Below are 20,599 nucleotides of genomic sequence, written 5' to 3'. Positions count from 1 at the left end.
TAATCCACTAACCTACTAGTATATATTTATCCACCAAGACTCCACCCTTATGACCCAATCCCCTCTCAAAGGCCCCATTACCCTATGACTTTGGGGGTTACATTTCTAGCACATGATCTTAGGGTATACACTCAAACCATAGCACCTCCAGTCTTTAAAACCTTCCTTCTTACAGAGTAGAAAGGCTGTATCCACTGTGCAGCAGCAGCTCCTTGGCCTTCCCCCATCAACTCCTAGCCTACGCCCACCAGCATGCTCTTGTTTCTGCCACTCAGATCGCTGTCAATTCCTCCTAGCATTGAGCTTACATAATACCGGTCCTTTTGTAACTTCCTATTTCCGGAAGATTTCCTTAATTTGTGAGAGGATCTTGTATTGTTTGTGTGAACATTTTATTTTTCCACTTGTTGATGACAATCTGGCTTGCTTGGTGTCTTAGTCAGGGTTTCTATCGCTGCAATGAAACACCATGATGAAAAAGCAAGTTGAGGAGGAAAGGGTTTATTCAGCTTACACTTCCATATCATCTCCATGGCTTGCTCAGCCTGCTTTCTTATAGACCCTAGGATCACCAGCCCAGGGATGGTACAACTCACAGTGGCCTGGGCCCTCTTCCATCTGTCACTAATTAAGAAAATGCCGGCCGGGCGTTGGTGGCGCACGCCTTTAATCCTAGCACTCGGGAGGCAGAGGCAGGTGAATCTCTGTGAGTTTGAGACCAGCTTGGTCTCCAGAGCGAGTGCAAGGATAGGCTTCAAAGCTACACAGAGAAACCATGTCTCAAAAAACCAAAAAAAAAAAAAAAAAAGGGGGGGGGAATGCCTACATACAACCAGAGCTTCTGGAGGTATTTTCTTAATTGAGGTTCCCTTCTCTCAGTTGACTTTAGCTTGTGCCAAGTTGACATAAAACTAACCAGCACAGTTGGGCTGTGGTGTAATGCTGGTGTGAACAGGGACATACAAACTGCTCTCCTGCCCTAAATGCCATTGAACCTTTGGTTCTATACCCAGAGGCAAAATTGCTGATTGGTATAGTTATTCCACCATTGATTTCTAGAGGAATCTACTTTTTTTTTTTTAATGGTCTCAACAGCAGTATACAGTTTTCTGTAGCTACCAGTCTTTATCATTTTCTACTTTCCTTTGTTGTGAGTGAGGGATGCTGTTGATAACCTAATGGTTATCAGTACCAGCTGGTAACTCACTGTGGGTGTTTGTTTATATATTTAGGTTTGGAGACAGCTTCTCACACTGCCAGTTTGGTTCCTTCCTTCTTGAGCAGTCCTGACGCTCCCCCGGTATCCTGCTGGGGAACAGACACCCCTGTCTCTGGCTCTGTGTGAGCAGCGGTGGCTGTTGCACAGTGCATGTCTCCTTTCTCTCCTGTTCTCCAGGTTGGACAAGGGAGTGCTTCCAGGAGTGGCGCTCCTACACCCGCCTGGCCATCCCGAGTATGTTCATGTTGTGTATCGAGTGGTGGACCTTCGAAATTGGGACCTTCCTTGCAGGTCTGTCCACACCCAGAGGAACCTGCACACAGCCTGGGCAGTTACAAGTCCAGAGGTTTCCCGGAAGAAATGGAAGCTCTGCTTCTATCCTCTGGTGTTTTGTGGGGTGCTTGTAGGGGCTTGCAATGGGGGCAAGCCAGCTGTAAGTGCACGCAGGGCATGGCTTTCCATCTGCTATGCACTCCTGTGTTGCCTGAACAAGGAAAGGGAGGCTCTCGGAATGGGAGGACCAACTAACTCCCCAACTCAGGTGTCCCGACTATCTGCCCACCTTGCCGGCTTTGCCGGGCTTCCAGCTGAGTGTGGCTCCATGTGAGCTGTGACCTGAGCTTCTGCTGGAGCTGTGATTGTTTTGGTATTATTTCTGGTGATGGTTATAGTTCAGACGGTAGCAGTGATGTTCTGTAAACACTGCTTGCTTCAGTTGTCCCCAAACTGAAGCTGTCCTGCCTCCCTTCTCCCTGTGTGACTCCTGAGACACCTGCAACCCCCAGAGTCTCATCTTACCCTACAGTCCTCAGGGTATCTTCCCTGATGGAGCAAGGGTTTGTAGAGTGAGCACATCAGTTACCATGCCTGGGGTCTTGGCATCTTGCCGAGAAGAGATGGCTAGGGCTTTTGCATCTGGGCTATTCTTGACTTCTCTTAAATGAAAATATGAGCCAGAAGCTGGGGACATAGTACAGTTGCATACCTCCCCCCCTCTCTCTCACACACCCCCCCACACACTCCTATGTATAAATATATAATGTGTTCTGGTTTCATAAAGAAAATGGTTCCTCCGATCCGCTATTTGACTTGTATTGTCTGAGTTGCTGTTTCAGGACTTGTTAATGTGACAGAACTGGGAGCCCAGGCTGTCATCTACGAACTGGCTTCTGTTGCCTACATGGTAAGAACATGAGTGACACTTTGTATCTTTGTATTTGTATAAATCCCATGGGCCATTGTCACTACATTTAACAGATGTGGGGAGGAGAGAGGGAGAGAGAATTGGGTCCCGACTGTATTGTTTGCCACTGTGTAGCATGAGTTCCTTACCTAACTTTTCTGTGTTTCAATTTTTTGGCATTCAAATGGGAGGGGAATGGAGCCACATAGCCACACACTGCAAGTGAAGACTGAGTAAGACCCTGTACAGCAGGGTGCCTGGTGTATTCGGTTAACAAGGGTGGAGTTACCATTGGGACTTGGTCGTGAATGTGAGGGATCAGCTCCTGTCCTCCTACGGCCTGTGGCCGGGTCAGAACACAGAGACAAAGGAACACCCGAGTGTCTCAGAATCTCACTTGTGTATGTCGAGCTAATAGAAAGCAACACTGGGTATGAGATGCATAAAAGCAGAGATGGGTGCCTTTTAAACAGGGCAATCAGGAGTGTTTTTCTGCTCCCTAGTTTAAGCTGAGTCTCATAGCAGACGGCCCAGGAAGTCCACAGTTGGCAGCTGGCTGTGGAACCTGGACAGAGGCTCTGTGTTGGGATACTACTTGGTGCTTCTGGGGGGATTGCTAAGAGAAAGGGTGGCAGGAGGGTAGACCAGAAGGCAGGCCCATTTTCTCCCAGGGAACAGAGGTATGTGGACCTGGGGAGGCAGGAGGAGGCCACTGGAGTCACCCAGATGACTCCAGGAGGAACTAGGAGGCTGCCAAGAAAGAGAGAAGTAGATGGACAGGGTGTGTGGGGAGGCAGAGTGTGGCTGCAGGATGCGAAACGAGAAACAGGATCTATACAGGCATGTGGCTTGGACATCTGCCAGATGGGGCCTGTTACCTTTTGATGCTTTTCAAATGTCCCAGCTCCATGCGGACACAAGATACTCTGGTGGCCTCTTGTCTTCATAAAGATCACAGAGACCCACCTGGGCAAAGGGTTTATGACCATTTTGCATACACCTTTAAAAAAATCATAAAAGTGAGGGCAGGGATGTAGAGGGGTTGAGAATACATATGATACCCGAAACCCTGGAATCAATTGCCAATGTCAGACAAACTGAGTGTGGTGGCACACACCTGTAACCTCAGCACTCAGGAGGTAGAAGCAGGAAGATAAGGGGTTCAAGGTCATCTTCAGCTACATAGTGAGTTTGAGGCCAGTTTGGGCTACCTGAGACCTCATCTCAATATATATATATATATATATATATATATATATATATATATATATAGAGAGAGAGAGAGAGAGAGAGAGAGAGAGGAGTTGGTTGGTCATCTTGGAATACAAAAGAAGACTGTTGAAAAGCAAACCCGGTTTACAGACTGTAGGAATAGAAGGAATCTCAACTACAAGCCAGGAGGAAGTGAGTGCAGAAGAAAGAAGGCCAGGTTGTGAAGATGTCTGGAGGTGGCGAGACTGGTGTGACCCTGTGTCACTGGAGACCTTTGGAATGAGGGACCTGGATCAAAGGCCTGACTGTGTAGGAAGGGGAGGAGGAGAGGCAGCTGCTGAGGGGACAAGCTGCCTGAAGTTGGGTTGTCATGGTGGGTGTGTGGGGACAAGCTGCCTGAAATTCAGTTGTTGTGCTGGCTATGTGGGGAGAGGAGGCCCCTGGCTTTATTTTTGCTTTTAAAGGGGAAGATGGAGTTATATGGCAATCAGTAGGAACCTGCTAATCCCGTTTCATGTTTAGATTTCTGTTTTTCCACCTGTTATGCCACAGACATATATTATTGTTATCATTTATTGTTGTGGCTTTTATTATTTTGAAGCAGAGTCTTGCCATGTTCCAGGCCTGGCCTTGGATTCTTGAACTTAAGTGATCCTCCTGTCCTAAGTAGCTAGGATGACGGGTGTGTGCCATCACGTGATTTTTACTTTTCATTGTGGTAAACAAATCTAACATAAATTCACCTTCTTTGCCACTTACAGCTTATAGTTTACTAATGTTGATGACACTCAGCATTACACAATGGTTTCCGGAACTTATTTTGTAGAATGAAGTCTGTAGCCATCACATCCCCTCTTCCCATCTTCCTCCCATCTCTGGCTCGTGTGACTTCCTGTTTCTGTCACAGCCACAGCCACAGCCACAGCCACAGCCACAGCCACAGCCACACACACACACACACACACACACACACACACACACACACACACACACAAACACACCCATTAGACATGGAAAAACAGTAATTCTTTATGGTTCTCACAGTAAACAAGTCCTCCAAGTTTTTTTGTGTGGAAGGAATCTGAGACACTTGCTTCTCAACAAAAACCCTGGAGAGAGAGATTAGAAACAGACAGGCTCCAAAGGAGACATAGGAGAGCCTCCATCTCCTAAGAGCTTTCAAAGGGAACATGCAGGAGCTGTGTCCAGGCAGGGTCTGCCATCCTGGACTTGCCTGCTTCTTCAATGGCGCTACAAACACCAAGGCTCTGGGGCCTGTAAATCTAGAGATTTTGCATGAGCACTTTAAACATTGATATGTAGGGTTTTTGTTTTTTGACAGGGTCTTGCTATGTATCCAAGGTTGGTCTTGAGCTCAGAATCCTCCTGTGTCAGCCTCTCCAGCGCTGGGATTACAGATGTGTGCCACCTTGTCTGGAAATGAGAGTTTTTCCTTAGAGTTTAGAGTACTATGGCGGGAGGTGGGGTGGGGTTGGTGCCTTGGCAACTCAGTAAGACCCTGTCTAAAATAGAAAAGTAAACAGAGGCCTGGGAACTTAGCCTGAAGGTGGAACACCTGTTGGCCTGCTTACACCTCAGGGTTTACTGTCTTAAGTTTCTCTCCCTGCAACCATGTCATTGTTCTTACTGAGAAAAGGGTTCTCACCTTTGATAACTAGCTGTTGTATGTCATAATTGTTCTATCTTTCATGTTTTAGGGACTATCTGAAAAATGATGGTAATAATATGGTTTTTGTAAATATATATAGATCCAAGTTGGCGAGTCTTAAATCAAACAAAGAAATACAATCCCGCCGGGCGTTGGTGGCGCACGCCTTTAATCCCAGCACTCGGGAGGCAGAGGCAGGAGGATCTCTGTGAGTTTGAGACCAGCCTGGTCTACAAGAGCTAGTTCCAGGACAGCCTCCAAAGCCATAGAGAAACCCTGTCTCGGAAACAAACAAACAAACAAAAAAATACAATCCCAGTAATGTTCCATCTCTCCCATGGTGTGTGTGTGTGTGTGTGTGTGTGTGTGTATGTGTGTGTGTGTGTGCGCGGGGCACAACACGTAAAAACTCAGGCATGTGACATGCACCTGTAATCCCCGAGGCAAGGGGGTAGGGCAGGAAGATCCCTGGAGCCCCTGGCCAGCCAGTCTATCTTAAATGGTGATCCTCAGGTCCCAGTGACCCTGAAATGAGGTGGGCAGTACATGAGGAACAGCATCTGAGGATGACCTCTGGCTTCCACCGGTGTGCATGCGCATAAACCCATCCACCCCCTGTGTGTGTCCATATGCAGCCCACCCCCACTAAATAATGGCTTCGTCACTCTGCTTATCATCTGTCGACTGCTGCTTTTAGTTACATACTAAATTCTTCTCATTCCACCCCTTCTTCATGATGCTACCAGCATCTTTAGCTATCACCAAGGACAAGGAACCAAACCTTTCAATGCTCTTTTCCGTTCCCCAAGCCTCCTGCTTTGTTTCTTCTGAGATCAGGTAGCTTTTTCTTCCCATCACCCCTTTTTGGAGGATATGTGCTCAGCTTTCCTCAAAACGCTAGTGATATATGGATTGGTCTACATATACTTATGGACGGATGAAAACACTGCTCTGTAAGACAAAGAAGCCTGGGTGTGTGTGTGGGGGGGGCGGCGCACATGGATGTTCAATCCCAACACTGTAGGCCAAGGCGATCCTATTTTTGTTTTTTGTTTTCCTTTTTTATTTAAATTTTTTCATTTTACATACTAACTTCAGTTCCCCCTCCCTCCCCTTCTCCTGCCCCCACCTCTCCCTTCCCCCCATCCATTCCTCAGAGGGGGTAAGTCCCTCCCTGGGGAGTCAACAAAGTCTGGCATACCAAGTTGAGTCAGGGTCAAGTCCCTCCCCCTTTATCTAGGCTGAGCAAGGTATCCCACTATAGGGAATAGGCTCCAAAAAGCCAGTTCATGCACCCTGGATAGGTCCTGGTCCCACTGCCAGCACCCCCACTCCACAACAGATCAAGCCACATAAATGTCACCCACATTCAGAGGGCCTAGTGTGATCCCATGCAGAATCGGTCCATAGTCTGTGAGCACCCACTAGCTCAGGTCAGCTGTCTCTGTGGTTTTCCCCATCCTGATCTTACCCCCCACCTTGCTCATATGATCCCACCTTCCTCTCTTCAAATGAACTCTGGGAGCTCAGCTTAGTGCTTGGCTGTGGGTCACTCCATCTGCTTCCATAAGTTACTGGATGTGGGCTCTAGCTTCTCTGGGGTTGTGGATTGTAGCCTGGTATCCTTTGCTTTATGTCTAATATCCACTTATGAGTAAGTACACAGTGTGTTTATTTTCTGGGTCTGGGTTACCTCACTCATGATGGTTTTTCTAGTTCCATTCATTTGCCTCCAAATTTCAAAGTGTTATTGTTTTTACCACTGAGTAATACTCCATTGTATAAATGTACCACATTTTCTTTATCCATCCTTTGGTTGAGGGGCATCTAGGTTGTTTCCAGGTTCTGGCTGACTTCACACTCTATTATAGAGCTACAATAATAAAAACGACTTGGTATTGGCATACTTGAAGACCCTGATACTAATCCACACACCTATGAATACCTGATTTTTGACAAAGAAGTCAAAATTGTACAATGGAAAAAGAAAGCATCTTCAACAAATGGTGCTGACATAACTGAATATTGACATGCTGAAGAATGCAAATAGATCCATGCCTATCACCATGCACAAAACTGAAGTCCAACTGGATCAAAGACCTCAACATAAATCCAGATATACTGAACCTGATAGAAGAGAAATTGGGAAGTAGCCTTGAATACATGGGCACAGGAGACCACTTCCTAAATATAACACCAGTAGCACAGACACTGAGAGCAACAATCAATAAATGGGACCTCCTGAAACTGAAAAGCTTCTGTAAGGCAAAGAATACAGTCAATAAGACAAAAATGGCAACCTACAGAATGGGAAAAGATCTTCAACAACTCCACATCTGACAGAGGGCTGATCTCCAAAACATATAAAGAACTCAAGAAACTAGATACCAAAATACCAAATAATCCAATTAAAAAAATGGAAAATGGATCTAAACAGAGAATTCTCAACAGAAGAAACTCAAGTGGTCAAAAGACATTTAAGAACTTGCTCAACATCCTTAGCCACCAGGGAAATGGAAATCAAAACAACTCTGAGATACCATCTTATACCTGTCAGAATGGCTAAGATCAAAAACACTAATGACAGCTTATGTTGGAGAGGCTGTAGAGTAAGGGGAACACTCCTTCACTGCTGGTGGGAATGTAAACTTGTACAACCACTTTGGAAATCAGTATGGCAGTTTCTCAGAAAATTGGGAATCAATCTGCCTCAAGACCCACCCAGCAATACCACTCTTGGGCGTATATCCAAAGGATGCACAATCATACCACAAGGACATTTGCTCAACAATGTTCATAGCAGCATTATTTGTAAGGCGTTCCTATTCTACTTGGGGATTTTTCTTCAGTGACCTTTCAGTGCAAAGTTGGGAGCTGTCAGCAGCATATTCACTTCAGCCTTGTGAGTAAGTTGCAGCCCAGCCTTCTCACTCCAGCCCACCTGACCCACTGCAACAAAGGAAGGGATGGTGTTCTGAGGGCTGGGAGTCTACTTGTGTTTCTCTGCTAGTCTGTGTGCAGTGGGAAGGAGGCCCACCTATGCCTGGGCAGCGTCTATGAGTACCGTGCCTCTTGCAGCTCCCAGACTCCTGGTGCTGCCGAGGAGGAGGAGCATGATCCAGCCTTCTTCTGTGTGTCTTCTGGTCTGTGGTTTCTCAGTGCCCCCTGCCCCCGACTGTGATGCTGGTACCTGCTGTCCTGCTCCAAGGCTGGGTGCTCTTGCTAGGTGTAACTGAGGTGTGCTGTGTATACTCTACTAGCTCAGTGTTAGTGAGATGGGCAGGTACACACTTTACTAGTTGTTTTTATGGGAAGGAGGGAACTATACGAGCTGGACATTTATCTGTTTTTTAAAAAATATCCCATATGTATTTATAAATATTTTCATCCATTTAGCCTGAAGCTTGTTTTTTATTTTTAAAATTTGCCCTATGTTGGCATATATCACCGGTCCAAAATAATGTGTTTCCTTGTGACCTTTTCACGTTGCTCATTCGTCGTCACTGAAAGATGGTTATGCAGACTTTGACACACAAGTCCTACGTATTCCTGTGTAGCCAGGCCTCTCTCTCTCTCTCTCTCTCTCTCTCTCTCTCTCTCTCTCTCTCTGTGGGGTGTGTGTGTGTGTGTGTGTGTGTGTGTGTGTGTGTGTGTGTGTGTGTGCTATGCACGCGCATGTGTGCGGTGCGTGATCTATGTGTACATGTGTGCAGGCACAAACACATGAAGGCCGGGGGAGAATATCAGGTATCCTATTCCATCAGTCTCTGTCTTGAGACAGGGCTTCTCACTAAATCTAGAACAAGGCTGGTAGCCAGCAAGCTGCAGTGACCCTCCTTGTCCCTCTCCCTGTCCCTTCAGTGCTGGGGTTACAGGCTTGTAAAGTCATGGCTAGCTTTGTAAATGGTGTTGGTGATTTGAGCTCACAAGCTAAGCCGTCTCCCTCACTCAATTTTAAAGTTATTCATCTTAAAAAATTAATATATAATTTTATCAACTCAAGTTAGTTTTCAAAATGGTAAGAAACTAGACAGCTGTCAGGAGATGGTGCTTCCAGTAGAGATGAGAAGTGAAAGCTGGTGTGTAAATTATCAAAGCAGACATAGCCCAAGCAAAAACTGTCTGTGCAGCCAGTGCTACCCAAAGAGCTCAAGAGCGGCACCAGGTTGTGAGATGATGATAATTTAGGATTCAGAGAGGACTTTGAAGAATGGTTGGTGATCTGTTAAAGAAGCACACAAACAGCCAGGCTGGTGGTGGTGCACACCTTTAGTCCCAGCACTTGGGAGGCAGAGGCAGGCGGATCTCTGTGAGTTGGAGGCCAGCCTGGTCTATAAGAGGGAGTTTCAAGACAGTCAGAGATATACAAAGAAGCCCTGTCTCCATCAACAAGAACAACAAAAAGTATGAAGAAGAAGCAGCAGAAACAGAAGTAGAGCTTTGGGTTTCCATAATCAAGAATTAAAAGTCAAACTTTGGTACTTGAAAGGCGTCTAGTTGCCGTGATAAAACACCCCAACAAAGCAACCTAAGGAAGAAAGAATGCATTTGGCTACAGTTTCAGGTTACAGTTCATCATGGCAGAGACATCACAAAGGCAGGAGGAGTTTGAGGCAGCTGGTCACACTACAGTTGAGAAGTATAAAGTGATTAACATGGGCTCAACACTTTTTCCTCCCTCCCTCTCCCCTTTTCTCTCTGTCTCTTCCCTCCCTCCCTCCCTCCCTCCATTACATTATTTTTGAGGCAAGTCTTATGTTACCTGGGCTGGCCTGGAACTTGCTATGTAGACCAAACTGTCCTCCAGCTCTCAGGATCTGCCTGCCTCTGCCTGGCAAGTGCTGGGATTAAAGGCCCGTGCCACCACACTCATAGCTTTCTCTTTTTTATACAGTTCAGGGACCCAGTCTAAAGAATGGTGCCACCCACCAGAGTCTGGTTTCCAGGTGGTTCTAGATCCCATCAAGTTGACAGTTCTATTTCATCTGTCCCACTGTCAGTGAAGATATGGAGTCCAGTTCCATCAACCTTTGCTAAATCCCACTGTAAAAGCTCTAAGTGCTTTTTACATAGTTGGTTCAAATTTCAGAAAGTATTCATTCATTGTCTGTTAACTTAAATCTGACCTTGTAGATTGTATTTTAAACTAAGTTATGATAGTGTTTGTGTGTTTGCCAATAAAGGAAGCCCCACCCCTGCCAATCCGGCTCTGCTCTGGCTTGCTTGGATTAAGGCTCTATTGGGGGTGCACCAATACTGCTTACCAGTGAAGAAATCGGGTTTCAAGGCCATCTGTTTCTAGTCACACAGCTCAGATGAAGTAAGACCCCTCTCTAGAACCTAGATTGTAAAGTCTGTCTGAAGTCTCCATGTGATTGAATCCTGCTGCATTAACGTTCAGGGTTCCTCTTTTTTTTTTAAACTGTGGCTTGTGATTGCTAATTCCCAGGTGCCCTTTGGCTTTGGTGTGGCTGCCAGTGTCCGAGTGGGCAATGCTCTGGGGGCAGGGAATGCTGAGCAGGCCCGGTGTTCCTGTACCACTGTTCTTCTGTGTGCTGGTGAGCAATCTCTGTGGTGTCCATGCTGAATTTAGTGTAGTGTCTGAGTCTGTTTGTGCTCCTACAGCCAAATATCTGAGATGGGTAAACTTGTTAAGAACAAAGCTTATTTCTCACAGCTTTGGGGGATGATCAAGCCCTAGATTCAGTACCACCAGATCTGGTTATCTGGTGAAGTCAGCACTCAGCTTCCAAGATCTGCTTCATGTTGCATTGTGTTGAAGGGAGGAGCAGTGTGAACTCCTGTGGAGGAAGAGAAGGAAGTGGAAGTGGGGGGGGGGTGGTCAGAGTCCTCAGTCAGGCCCTTCTAGAAAACACCTATCTCATGCCTGGCAGCACAACCCTCACGATTCAGTCACCCGGCTTTTGCATTGGAAATGAAATTTCACCCTGAGGAACGAAAACATTCAAAATGTTAATGGTGGGGGGAGGTTTCAACTCTGGGTAACAGACACCCTTAGAAGGAATCAAAGACAGCAGATCTTAGTTGGCTTTTTCATAGAGAGTGAAAAAAAATTACTAGTTACACTGTAGTCCTGATTTTGAGACAGGGTTTCACTACATTGTCCAGGCTGGTTTTGAATGCCCAGGTCACAAATTTAAGCAATCCTTTTGTCTCAACTTCCCATGCAGCTGGGACTGCAGGTGTCTACCCTTTGAGCCCAGTTGCAAATCTCCCATGGGAAGCTTTGTCATGTTCTGGAGAACTGTTGTTTTCTGTGACTCCTTTTATATTTTCCAGGTGTCTGTGCGCTCCTGGTGGGAATTCTGCTCGCTGCCTTAAAGGACGTGGTTGCCTACATATTCACCAATGACAAGTAGGTAGTCATCCAGAACCCGCCCTTGCTTTTATGCCTTCTTCCCTGCAAATTCTTCTGGTTATGAGAGGGGCATGGCTTCACTTCACAGGAAAGCTTGTAGCATAGCCAGGAAAGAGAGGCAGGCACAGATGAGAAACAGGTCTGAATGATGCAAGCCTGTGCAATTCCACCCCACTCTTTCAGTATCCACACCATTCATCAGACCTGGGTGGAGTTTGGCTCTGAGAAACAGAACAAAGCATGTGGGTTTGTCTCATCTCCAGACAGATGCCTTAGGTGGGGGGTGTGTGTCACATTCTGTGGTGGCCACCCCCTCATCTGAGGCTATGTTTGCAAACATCACAGACTCAATCTTATACTTTTATTGTGTTTTCTGTAACAATGATTATGTAATTATTTAAGTATAAGAAATCATCTATTGAAAGCCAGGTGGTGGTGGCGCATGACTTTAATCCCGGCACTCGGGAGGCAGAGGCAGGCGGATCTCTGAGTTTGAGGCCAGCCTGGTCTACAAAGAAAACCTGTCTCAAAAAAACCATAAAAGAAAATCATCTACTGAATAAAATAGACCATTACCAGCCTGACCTGGTGGAATAGGTCAAGGCCAGCTTACACAACTTAGTGAGACTGTCTCAAAATAATTTTTTTAAGAGGTGAAAAAAATACTCTATTGTGTCAGAAACTTTATATATTCATAAAATTTGGATGAGTATGGTTTTATCATATACTTATAAAAATATAATGTTTACACTGATAAAGTTAATGTGTGTATACACACATGCACAAGCGCTCCTGAACATGCATGTTGTAGTTCATGTGGAGAGAACAGCAGGCAACTGATGGGAATTAAAATTCTCCCTTTACCATGTGAATCCTGGGGATGGATCTCAGGTCATCGGGCTTAGCCAAAAGCACCTTTATCCACAGAGCCATCTTACCGACCCAGACGTGTCACAATGTCACTGACTGTTGTCCTCCTCCTATAACAGGGACATAATTTCCCTTGTGAGCCAAGTGATGCCCATTTTTGCTCCCTTTCATCTGTTTGATGCAATTGCAGTAAGTATGCAACAGTGTCACTGTGTGTGTGTGTGTGTGTGTGTGTGTGTGTGTGTGTGTGTGTGTGTTTGTGTGTGTGTAAAATGTTCCCAGCTTATTGATCTGAATACTGAATGTCTGTGATTTAATGTTTGCGTGTCTGTCAGGTGTCCTTGCCTGGCTCTCATGTAACTGCATGTCTAGAGTGGAGTGCTGGCCAAATGGCACGGTGGCTGCTGGATACATCCAGGAAGGCTGGGTAGTGATGAGCTAACTCTGACCACTAGAAGGTCTCTCCCCGGGCTGGTCTCCTGTGGAACTGTGGGTGTTTAAAGACCCTTTGGCTACATTCCAGAGCCATCCCAGGAGGCTTTTATATTCTCTGTGGCATGACTTACAGGTCATTGTGGCTCAGCTTTTCTTCCTGTGGGGTTTCCTCCACTTTCCCCATGTCACTCGGGGCACACGCCCATGGTTGAGCACAGCAGTGCCGAGGACAGTGGCAGGAGACACTCAACACTGTGTTGGTAGTCTTCAGCTACTTTCACACATTCCTGCCGAGATACCATATATTTTTAGAGATTGTATGACTTTCTAAAATGACTTTTAAGTAGTTGAGATATCCAGAGATTTAAATAACTCCACCTGTCCTAGTCGCCTCTCTGTTCCTATGACAGAATCCATGACCAAAAGCTACTCAGGGAGGAAAGGGTTTATTTGACTTGTTAGACTCCGTCATTAAGGAAAGCCAGGCAGGAAGTCAAGCAGAGGCCATGGAGGAACACTGCTTACTGCCTTGCTCCCCATGACCCTGCTTTCTTATGCGACCATTCACCACCTACCTGGGGTTGGCACCACCCACAGTGGGCTGGTCCCTCCCACATCATCATTAATCAAGAAAATGTTGGTGGCACACACCTTTAATCCCAGCACTCAGGAGGCAGAGACAGGCAGATCTCTGTGAGTGCAAGGCCAGCCTGGTCTACAGAACACGTTCCAGGACAGGCTCCAAAGCTATACAGGGAAACCCTGTCTTGAAAAACAAAACAAACAAGCAAAATGCCCACATATATACCCACAGCCAATGTGATGGAGGTGATTCCTCTTCCTAGGTTCTGTCTCCCTGGGTGATTCTAGTTTGTGTCAGGTTGACAGCTCCCAGCACATGGCCTGACGGCTCTGTAATGAAGGCTGCTGTGTTCCGTCCGTAGCAGCTTTTGAAACAGGACAGTTTCCTATATCTGTGATGGTAGTGCGGTCTGTAGGGCAGCTGCACTGTACTCTGAACTTGATGTGATGAGCCATGCCAGACTGCAATGCAACTATTGGTTTCTTCCCTGCAGGGCACCTGTGGCGGAGTCCTGAGAGGTACAGGAAAACAAAAGATAGGTGCCATCCTGAACGCCGTTGGTTACTACGGGTTTGGCTTTCCTATCGGAGTGTCTCTGATGTTTGCTGCCAAACTTGGGATAATAGGTATGTGTTTGGTTCCTTAGTGATTCCTCCCAGATCTCACTGTTGTAGTAAAAGTAATTGCTTGAGGTGTAAAGCTGTTGACTGGAAAACTGTTCTGTGGAAAGGATGATGCCCACTGCAACAGGAATGACCCCCGGTGGTGACAGTGGAATTCTTGGTTTTCATGACTTCATGATGTTCCTAGTGTTTCTCCACTAAGGGCATGATGGACTTGGGGCTGCAATGTGCATATGTGCACATGGCTTTAAATCACGTCTAAGAAGTGTCAATAGAAGGCTGGTGAGGTAACTTAGTGGGTAGAAGCACTTGCCATGAGCTCATGACCTCGTTCAGGCTCTGTATTACACTGTGAAATGAGAAAATTAACTCCTAAAAGTTGTCATCTGACATCATGGTACGTGTGCCCACACTCTTACACATACATTGTATACCCATATATGGTTACACACACACACAGAGAGAATCATATATAGTATATATATGCACACAATCATATGCACACACAGCCACAATCACATACATACTCATCATACATGCACATAGTCATACACAGACCACTATTCATACATAATCATAAACATATAACCATACATACACAAATATGTATACACATAATCACACAATTATGCACACACAATCATATATAATTATATACAAATAATAAATTAAAATGTAAAAGAATTGACTGCGGAATCTGTTCTATGGAATGTTTTTAACAAAAATGTCTGAAGATTTGACAAATGCTGTTTTGGTGCCTTTGGAAACAATTCTGTAAGGTTTAGCCTTAGATCAAATATGAAGGTGTAAGATACTGTTTTCCCTATAAGCATCCTGATTATGATATACTAATCGAACTGCTAGACTTTCATGTTACTATTTATGTGAATTTTGCAATTCACTGTAGTTTTATTTTTTGTGTGTATTTTTGTTGGGTGTGCATGCAAGAGCCCATGGCTTTGCATGGGATAGATCAGAGTTCTACCACTGAGACATACCCTCAGCCCTTGTTAGAGCATACTATTAATAATATTACTTATATACAATGCTTACTTCATAAAATAAGTCCCATTTTTTTGTATGCCCCAATGCAAGACTTATCTATTTTTTGTAAGCATTTTATGGAATTCTTCAATGAAGCTGCTTTATCCTGGGATTTTAAAGAAGTTTACGCATCTGAGAGCAGCTCAGTTTCTGTTTGGACTTTCTATTGTGTCAACATGAATAAACTCTAACATTTTATTAGAAAGGCTTTATTGAGGTTCACAACCTGTAGAATTGTGCAAAATAGTTTACAAGCTGTATATGTGTTTTGTGTATATATTCCTGTTTTTATCTCTTATACATTTCTTTTAATAACAATGAATTTTACTTTCATATTCAAAATAGTGCAGTTGGAGCTGGGGATACCTACCATGCATGATGCCCTGGGCTACAACCTCAGAACTGTTTTTTTTTTTTTTTTAAGCCTAATTAGAGAACTGCATGACTGCCCCAATACATGGGGGAAATCACTCTTTCCATTCTCTGTCCAACCAGAACATTTCTATTATGTAAACAATTTTGTTTTCTGCCATAACTGGAAATTACAGGTGGCAGAGGAGCTGCACCATGTGCTGTGTCTTCACTCCTTCTCTGGGAGGAGCATTTCAATAGCTCCTGTTTATAAAACACGGGGTGAGGAGCATCCAGCATATACGTACACACCACTAAGACGGTCCGGCACCTTGCTTCAGGATCAGTTCCTAGGAATAGAATCATGACATCTAAGGTCACACACTGTCACCCCATCTACCCCTCAACTTTAAGGATCACCCCGGCCTCCACCTAGTGTCTTTGCAGGAGTAAATGTGAGAATCAATGTCAGCAAGTGGCTAACAAATGAGTCTGGAGACCAAGTCCCAACTTACAGCGCATTCCAATTCTGCACCGTTTGCTCTACAGTGACTGTTGACATAGAAGTGATGGGTTACAAGTGATTAAAAATACTTTCTTCCGGGACTGGAGAGATGGCTCAGAGGTTGGGACTGGAGAGATGGCTCAGAGGTTAAGAGTAATTGCCGTTCTTGTTTTTTTTTTTTTTTTTTTTTTTTTTTTTTTTCGAGACAGGGTTTCTCTGTGTAGCTTTGGAGCTTATCCTGGCACTCGCTCTGGAGACCAGGCTGGCCTCGAACTCACAGAGATCCACCTGCCTCTGCCTCCCGAGTGCTGGGATTAAAGGTGTGCGCCACCAACGCCCGGCTAGTAATTGCCGTTCTTACAGAGGACCCTAGTCTGGCTCCCAGCATCCATATGGCAGCTTTACAACCAGATATAACTCCAATTCTAGAAGGATCTAGCACCCTCTTCTGTCTTCCCTGGGCCCTGCACACACACGGTGCAGTTACACGCAGGCAAAACACTGATACACATAAAATGAAAATCTTTAAGAAATAGTTTCTTACTATACACAGGCTTTTATGGAGCTCTCTTGGAGTCTCAATATTCTTTAAGATTTATTTATTTAATATGTGTGTACCTTTTCCTCCTCCTCCTCCTCCTCCTCCTCCTCCTCCTCCTCCTCCTCCTTCTTCTCCTCCTCATTTTCTCCCTCTTCCTCTTTCTTCTTGAAAATTTCACTGTGTATTCCAGATTGGCTTGGAACTCACTATGAATCCTGGTATAGCCTTGAACCCCTATCTTCCTGCTTCAGCCTCTTGAACGCTGGGATTGTAGGCATGAGCCACCACACCTTGCTTCAAAGCAAGCTTTTGAAAAATACCAAGTCTCACATCCATCCCGAGCATGCACCAGTCTGAAACCCTTTTGTGGGTCTCCATTATCACGGATAAATAGTAATCCCTGGATTTTTCTGTAGCTTACATGTCCTCCATGGCCTTCTCCTACCTTGACATTTCCTACCTGGCCTCTCCACTCAAGAAGCTCCCAAGCTGGCATCTTCTTGTAGCATGCTCCTCCTGCCTCAGTCTGTACCGTTGGCCTGGACCTTCCCTAGGCTGGTTCAGGTCTCCACCTTGGAAGGCCACTCATTCAGATGGTACTGCGGGTCATCATTAATGCCCAGAGAGTGCCTGCCACACACCTACCGATCTTAAATTTCCCATTTGTTTCTTTGTTCATCATCTGTCCTTCAGTGTCTCAAATAGCTCAGCGACAGGCTTCAGTCTTCTCTGCTCCACGTTTATCCAAATTTTGAGATATTAATTTAACTTAAATTTTGTTCCACTGGCTATGGAAGGAAGAATTTTAATTATCGTGGTAACAGAAATTGATGTCCCTGATGCTCATTTTGTGCCCACAGGCCTCTGGTCTGGACTGGTAGTCTGTGTTTTCTCCCAAGCCCTCTCCTATTTAATCTACATCATGAGGACAAACTGGAATAGAGTTGCAGAGCAGGTAACAGTCTCCACGTCATCTTAAAATGCATCAACACTTGATCCCATGGTTGACAAGGCATCTTTCAGTGTGAAATGATAAATAAAAATCCCACCAGTTTCAAGACAGACAATGCATCATGAAGCACATTGACTATGTGGGGAGGCGGAAGGGAGACAGACAGACAGTCCTTGCAGTTAGAGTTGACTGATGTCTCCTGACCATAGGACTCAGCTCCAGAGAAGAAAACAGAAATTGGCTTCAATATATTTTTGTTTTTCTGTAAAACAGTGTTAGAAAAATAGTTTCCTGTTTATGCCAATCAGCTCTTTTTAATGCTTCAATTAAAAAACTTGCAGGGGTGGTGACCTACATAATGTGATTAAGTTCATGTTGATTTGTTGAAGGAATAGAATACATAGAATATTGACTTGGGGGCTGGAGAGATGGCTCAGGAGTTAAGAGAACTGACTGCTCTTCCAGAGAATCCCTCTTTAGTTGCCAGCGCAACATATGGTAGCTCACAACTGCCTCCAGTTCCAGGGGATCCAACGCCCTCTTCTGGCTTCTATGGATACTGCATGGCATGGCCCACAGACACACATGCAGGCAAAACACCCATATCCATAATTAAACCTTGGGGGAAAATTGATATTGCTTGGTCAGTAAACTAGCTTTTAGATAGTGATGTCATTTACATTTAGATTTGGTCCTTTTATTCATATTTGGAGACACTAAAGGCATACGTGCAAACATGTTAAAACTCCAGCTTTTTTTTATCAGTGCTGCCATCGGAGCTTTAGGAGATGGGGCATTTTCCGGTGTTATCATCTCTTAGTATGTCATGTGACATTTTTCATGTTTCCAATATTATAGCCTTTCAGCATTAGCTTTAGTTGGAATTTTAACAAAAAGCTACAGCTGGACTTGATTTCTATTTCATTTACTCATGTAGCCTTGTTTTTAGGCACAAGTTCGAGCTGGGCTAATAAGCAACAAGGAGACGACACCCACCCCAGCAGGTAATGGGCCACTCTTCACGGTTCTGTTTCTGCATTTATATAGTCTGACACTCAAGTGTCCAGGTTGAGTCTATAAACGCCTGCTCTCATGACAGTAACATTTGTCTCCGCCATAACTTGCCAGACCAACTCTGAACTCTCCTGTTAAATGTTTCTTATGTAATTTCACATAACTAACTGACTATCAAGTGTCATTTTTTAATGCCATAGTGACAAAGTGGATGTCCCACTGATTTTTTCAAACAGATTTGCCCGTCTTGGAAAGAGAAGTTATTGATGGAGTGATCTTGCCTGATATCATCAGACCAGAGAGCCAGACTGGCTCGCTGGTAGTAGAAGAAAGCAACCAGCATACAGTGCCCACCGTCGGGGAGGTCTTGACGGGGAGACAGCTGATCATTTATCGTGGAATGGCTCTGGCTGTTTCTATTGCTGTCCTCATAGCGGGGATTGTAGTGCGAGTTCTCAATGACCGTGCCTAAGATAGGATTCTCACCAGTCTGTGGACTGGTGATAATTGTGTGCCATGTCCTGAGTGTGGACAGGGGCTTGTTAATGGGACAGAAGCTTCTCTTAAATGTGGGTAGCAAGGCTGCCAGTAAGTGTCCTTGGTTACACTGAGATACCACCCCACTGTACCACAGGTCAAGAAAGATGCAGTATGCTTGCCTAGTATGTACTAGGATGTGTGGTGGGAGGGTGTAGGGGGATGAACACATGAATGAATGGCTGCCCAAATTTGGGGGTATGCTGGGGTTAGAGTCCACGGGCCTCAGAATGTGCTAGGCAAGTGCTCTACCACTGAGCACACCCACGCCCCAGAAGCTCCGCTTTTAAGACTGCTTTTCTCTTTATCATGGTTTCCAAATATGCCAGTTTGATTTTTTTCCCTACTGTAAGTGTTCTTTACTCTTCCATGCATCCTCTGCTGCCGGATCCTCACAGTGAGTGAATATCAGGTACCCGTTCTGCCTCTGTCTGGGTATTGTGCCATATAAGCACTTACCAAATAAATACCTATGATTTAAGATGTGTGCTGAGAATATTTGGGGGCATGATGTTATTATAAACGGTAACTTTAGGTTTTTAGCTTTAAACAAATTTTCATACTAATTAGGAAAGATAAGGATTTGTTGTTGTTCCTTGGCTTCTACAATGTTTTGGTTTGTTTTCACTTTTCAGGAAAGACATTTTTATAGGCAAATCTAGAAAATTTGCCCAAATCTTAGATAATTTTTTTTAAAAGTATATGCTAAAACAGCAAACAAATACACAAAGCTCCCAAGTTACCCATAGAGGAGTGCAGAGTCCCACAGTGTTAGTCAGTTACCATGACTATACCATAGACCCGGTGTGATCAGTAGATATAGAGAAAACATTTAATTTGTTTTGGAAGCTTTATTCTGTGGTCAGCTGCCTGTGTTGTCCCAGGGAGCCTATGATGAAGCAGAGAGGCTCCCTTCATGACCTAGAGTCAAAAGAAAAGAAAGAGGCTGTGCTCTCACTGTCCCATTCATTGCCAGGCTTCCAATGACTGGAAATCCTCCCATCAGGTCCCACCTCTTAAAGGTCCACAGTCTCCCACTAGCGATGCCCTGGGGGACTAACCACTCCCTTTTGCTTATTTGATTTGCTGTCTTGTGGATGAGAAGACAACCCAGGACCATCAACTCTCTCTGTAAAGCTGATAAAGAAACCCATAATAAATAGTGAGTTTATAAGTATAAAAGCTTACAACCTCAAGGAGACAATAGAAAATATTATAACGCTGTTATAACCGTGTCACAGAATAGGACACTACAGGATAAGATATTTTGAGGTAAATTTATACCACATGAAATGCATCATTGCTAAGTGTGGACCTCAGAGGCATTCAGTGCAAATATTGCAGTCACAAGCCTTGCCTAGTTGCGAAGTGTTTCATCAATCCCCAAAGGAATCCCCAAACGCCAGACCCTTCTGCCAGAAACACTAACCTGTTTTCTGTGTCTGTGGATTTATCTCCAGGTATTGAAGGACAGAATCTGAC

The 20,599-nt window shown here is 44.8% G+C and overlaps 1 protein-coding gene across 1 annotated transcript in view; it reads left to right on the top strand.

Annotated features, from left to right (window-relative positions):
• LOC113836755 (multidrug and toxin extrusion protein 2) overlaps nucleotides 1–19,052 on the top strand; it is a 44,031-nt gene extending 24,979 nt beyond the window's left edge. The window contains exons 9-17 of the mRNA XM_027426198.2: nucleotides 1,397–1,510; nucleotides 2,335–2,402; nucleotides 10,733–10,841; nucleotides 11,584–11,659; nucleotides 12,652–12,721; nucleotides 14,044–14,176; nucleotides 17,475–17,569; nucleotides 18,516–18,570; nucleotides 18,817–19,052. Coding sequence (XP_027281999.1) covers nucleotides 1,397–1,510; nucleotides 2,335–2,402; nucleotides 10,733–10,841; nucleotides 11,584–11,659; nucleotides 12,652–12,721; nucleotides 14,044–14,176; nucleotides 17,475–17,569; nucleotides 18,516–18,570; nucleotides 18,817–19,052 — 956 coding nt within the window. The remainder of the gene's footprint in view (nucleotides 1–1,396; nucleotides 1,511–2,334; nucleotides 2,403–10,732; nucleotides 10,842–11,583; nucleotides 11,660–12,651; nucleotides 12,722–14,043; nucleotides 14,177–17,474; nucleotides 17,570–18,515; nucleotides 18,571–18,816) is intronic.
• The last annotated feature ends 1,547 nt before the right edge of the window (nucleotides 19,053–20,599 follow it).

This window comes from Cricetulus griseus, chromosome 7 (assembly GCF_003668045.3).
Source record: "Cricetulus griseus strain 17A/GY chromosome 7, alternate assembly CriGri-PICRH-1.0, whole genome shotgun sequence".
Classification (NCBI taxonomy): Eukaryota; Metazoa; Chordata; class Mammalia; order Rodentia; family Cricetidae; genus Cricetulus; species Cricetulus griseus.
The sequence above is the reverse complement of the archived record's forward strand: the minus strand, read 5'-3'. Positions and strand labels throughout refer to the sequence as shown.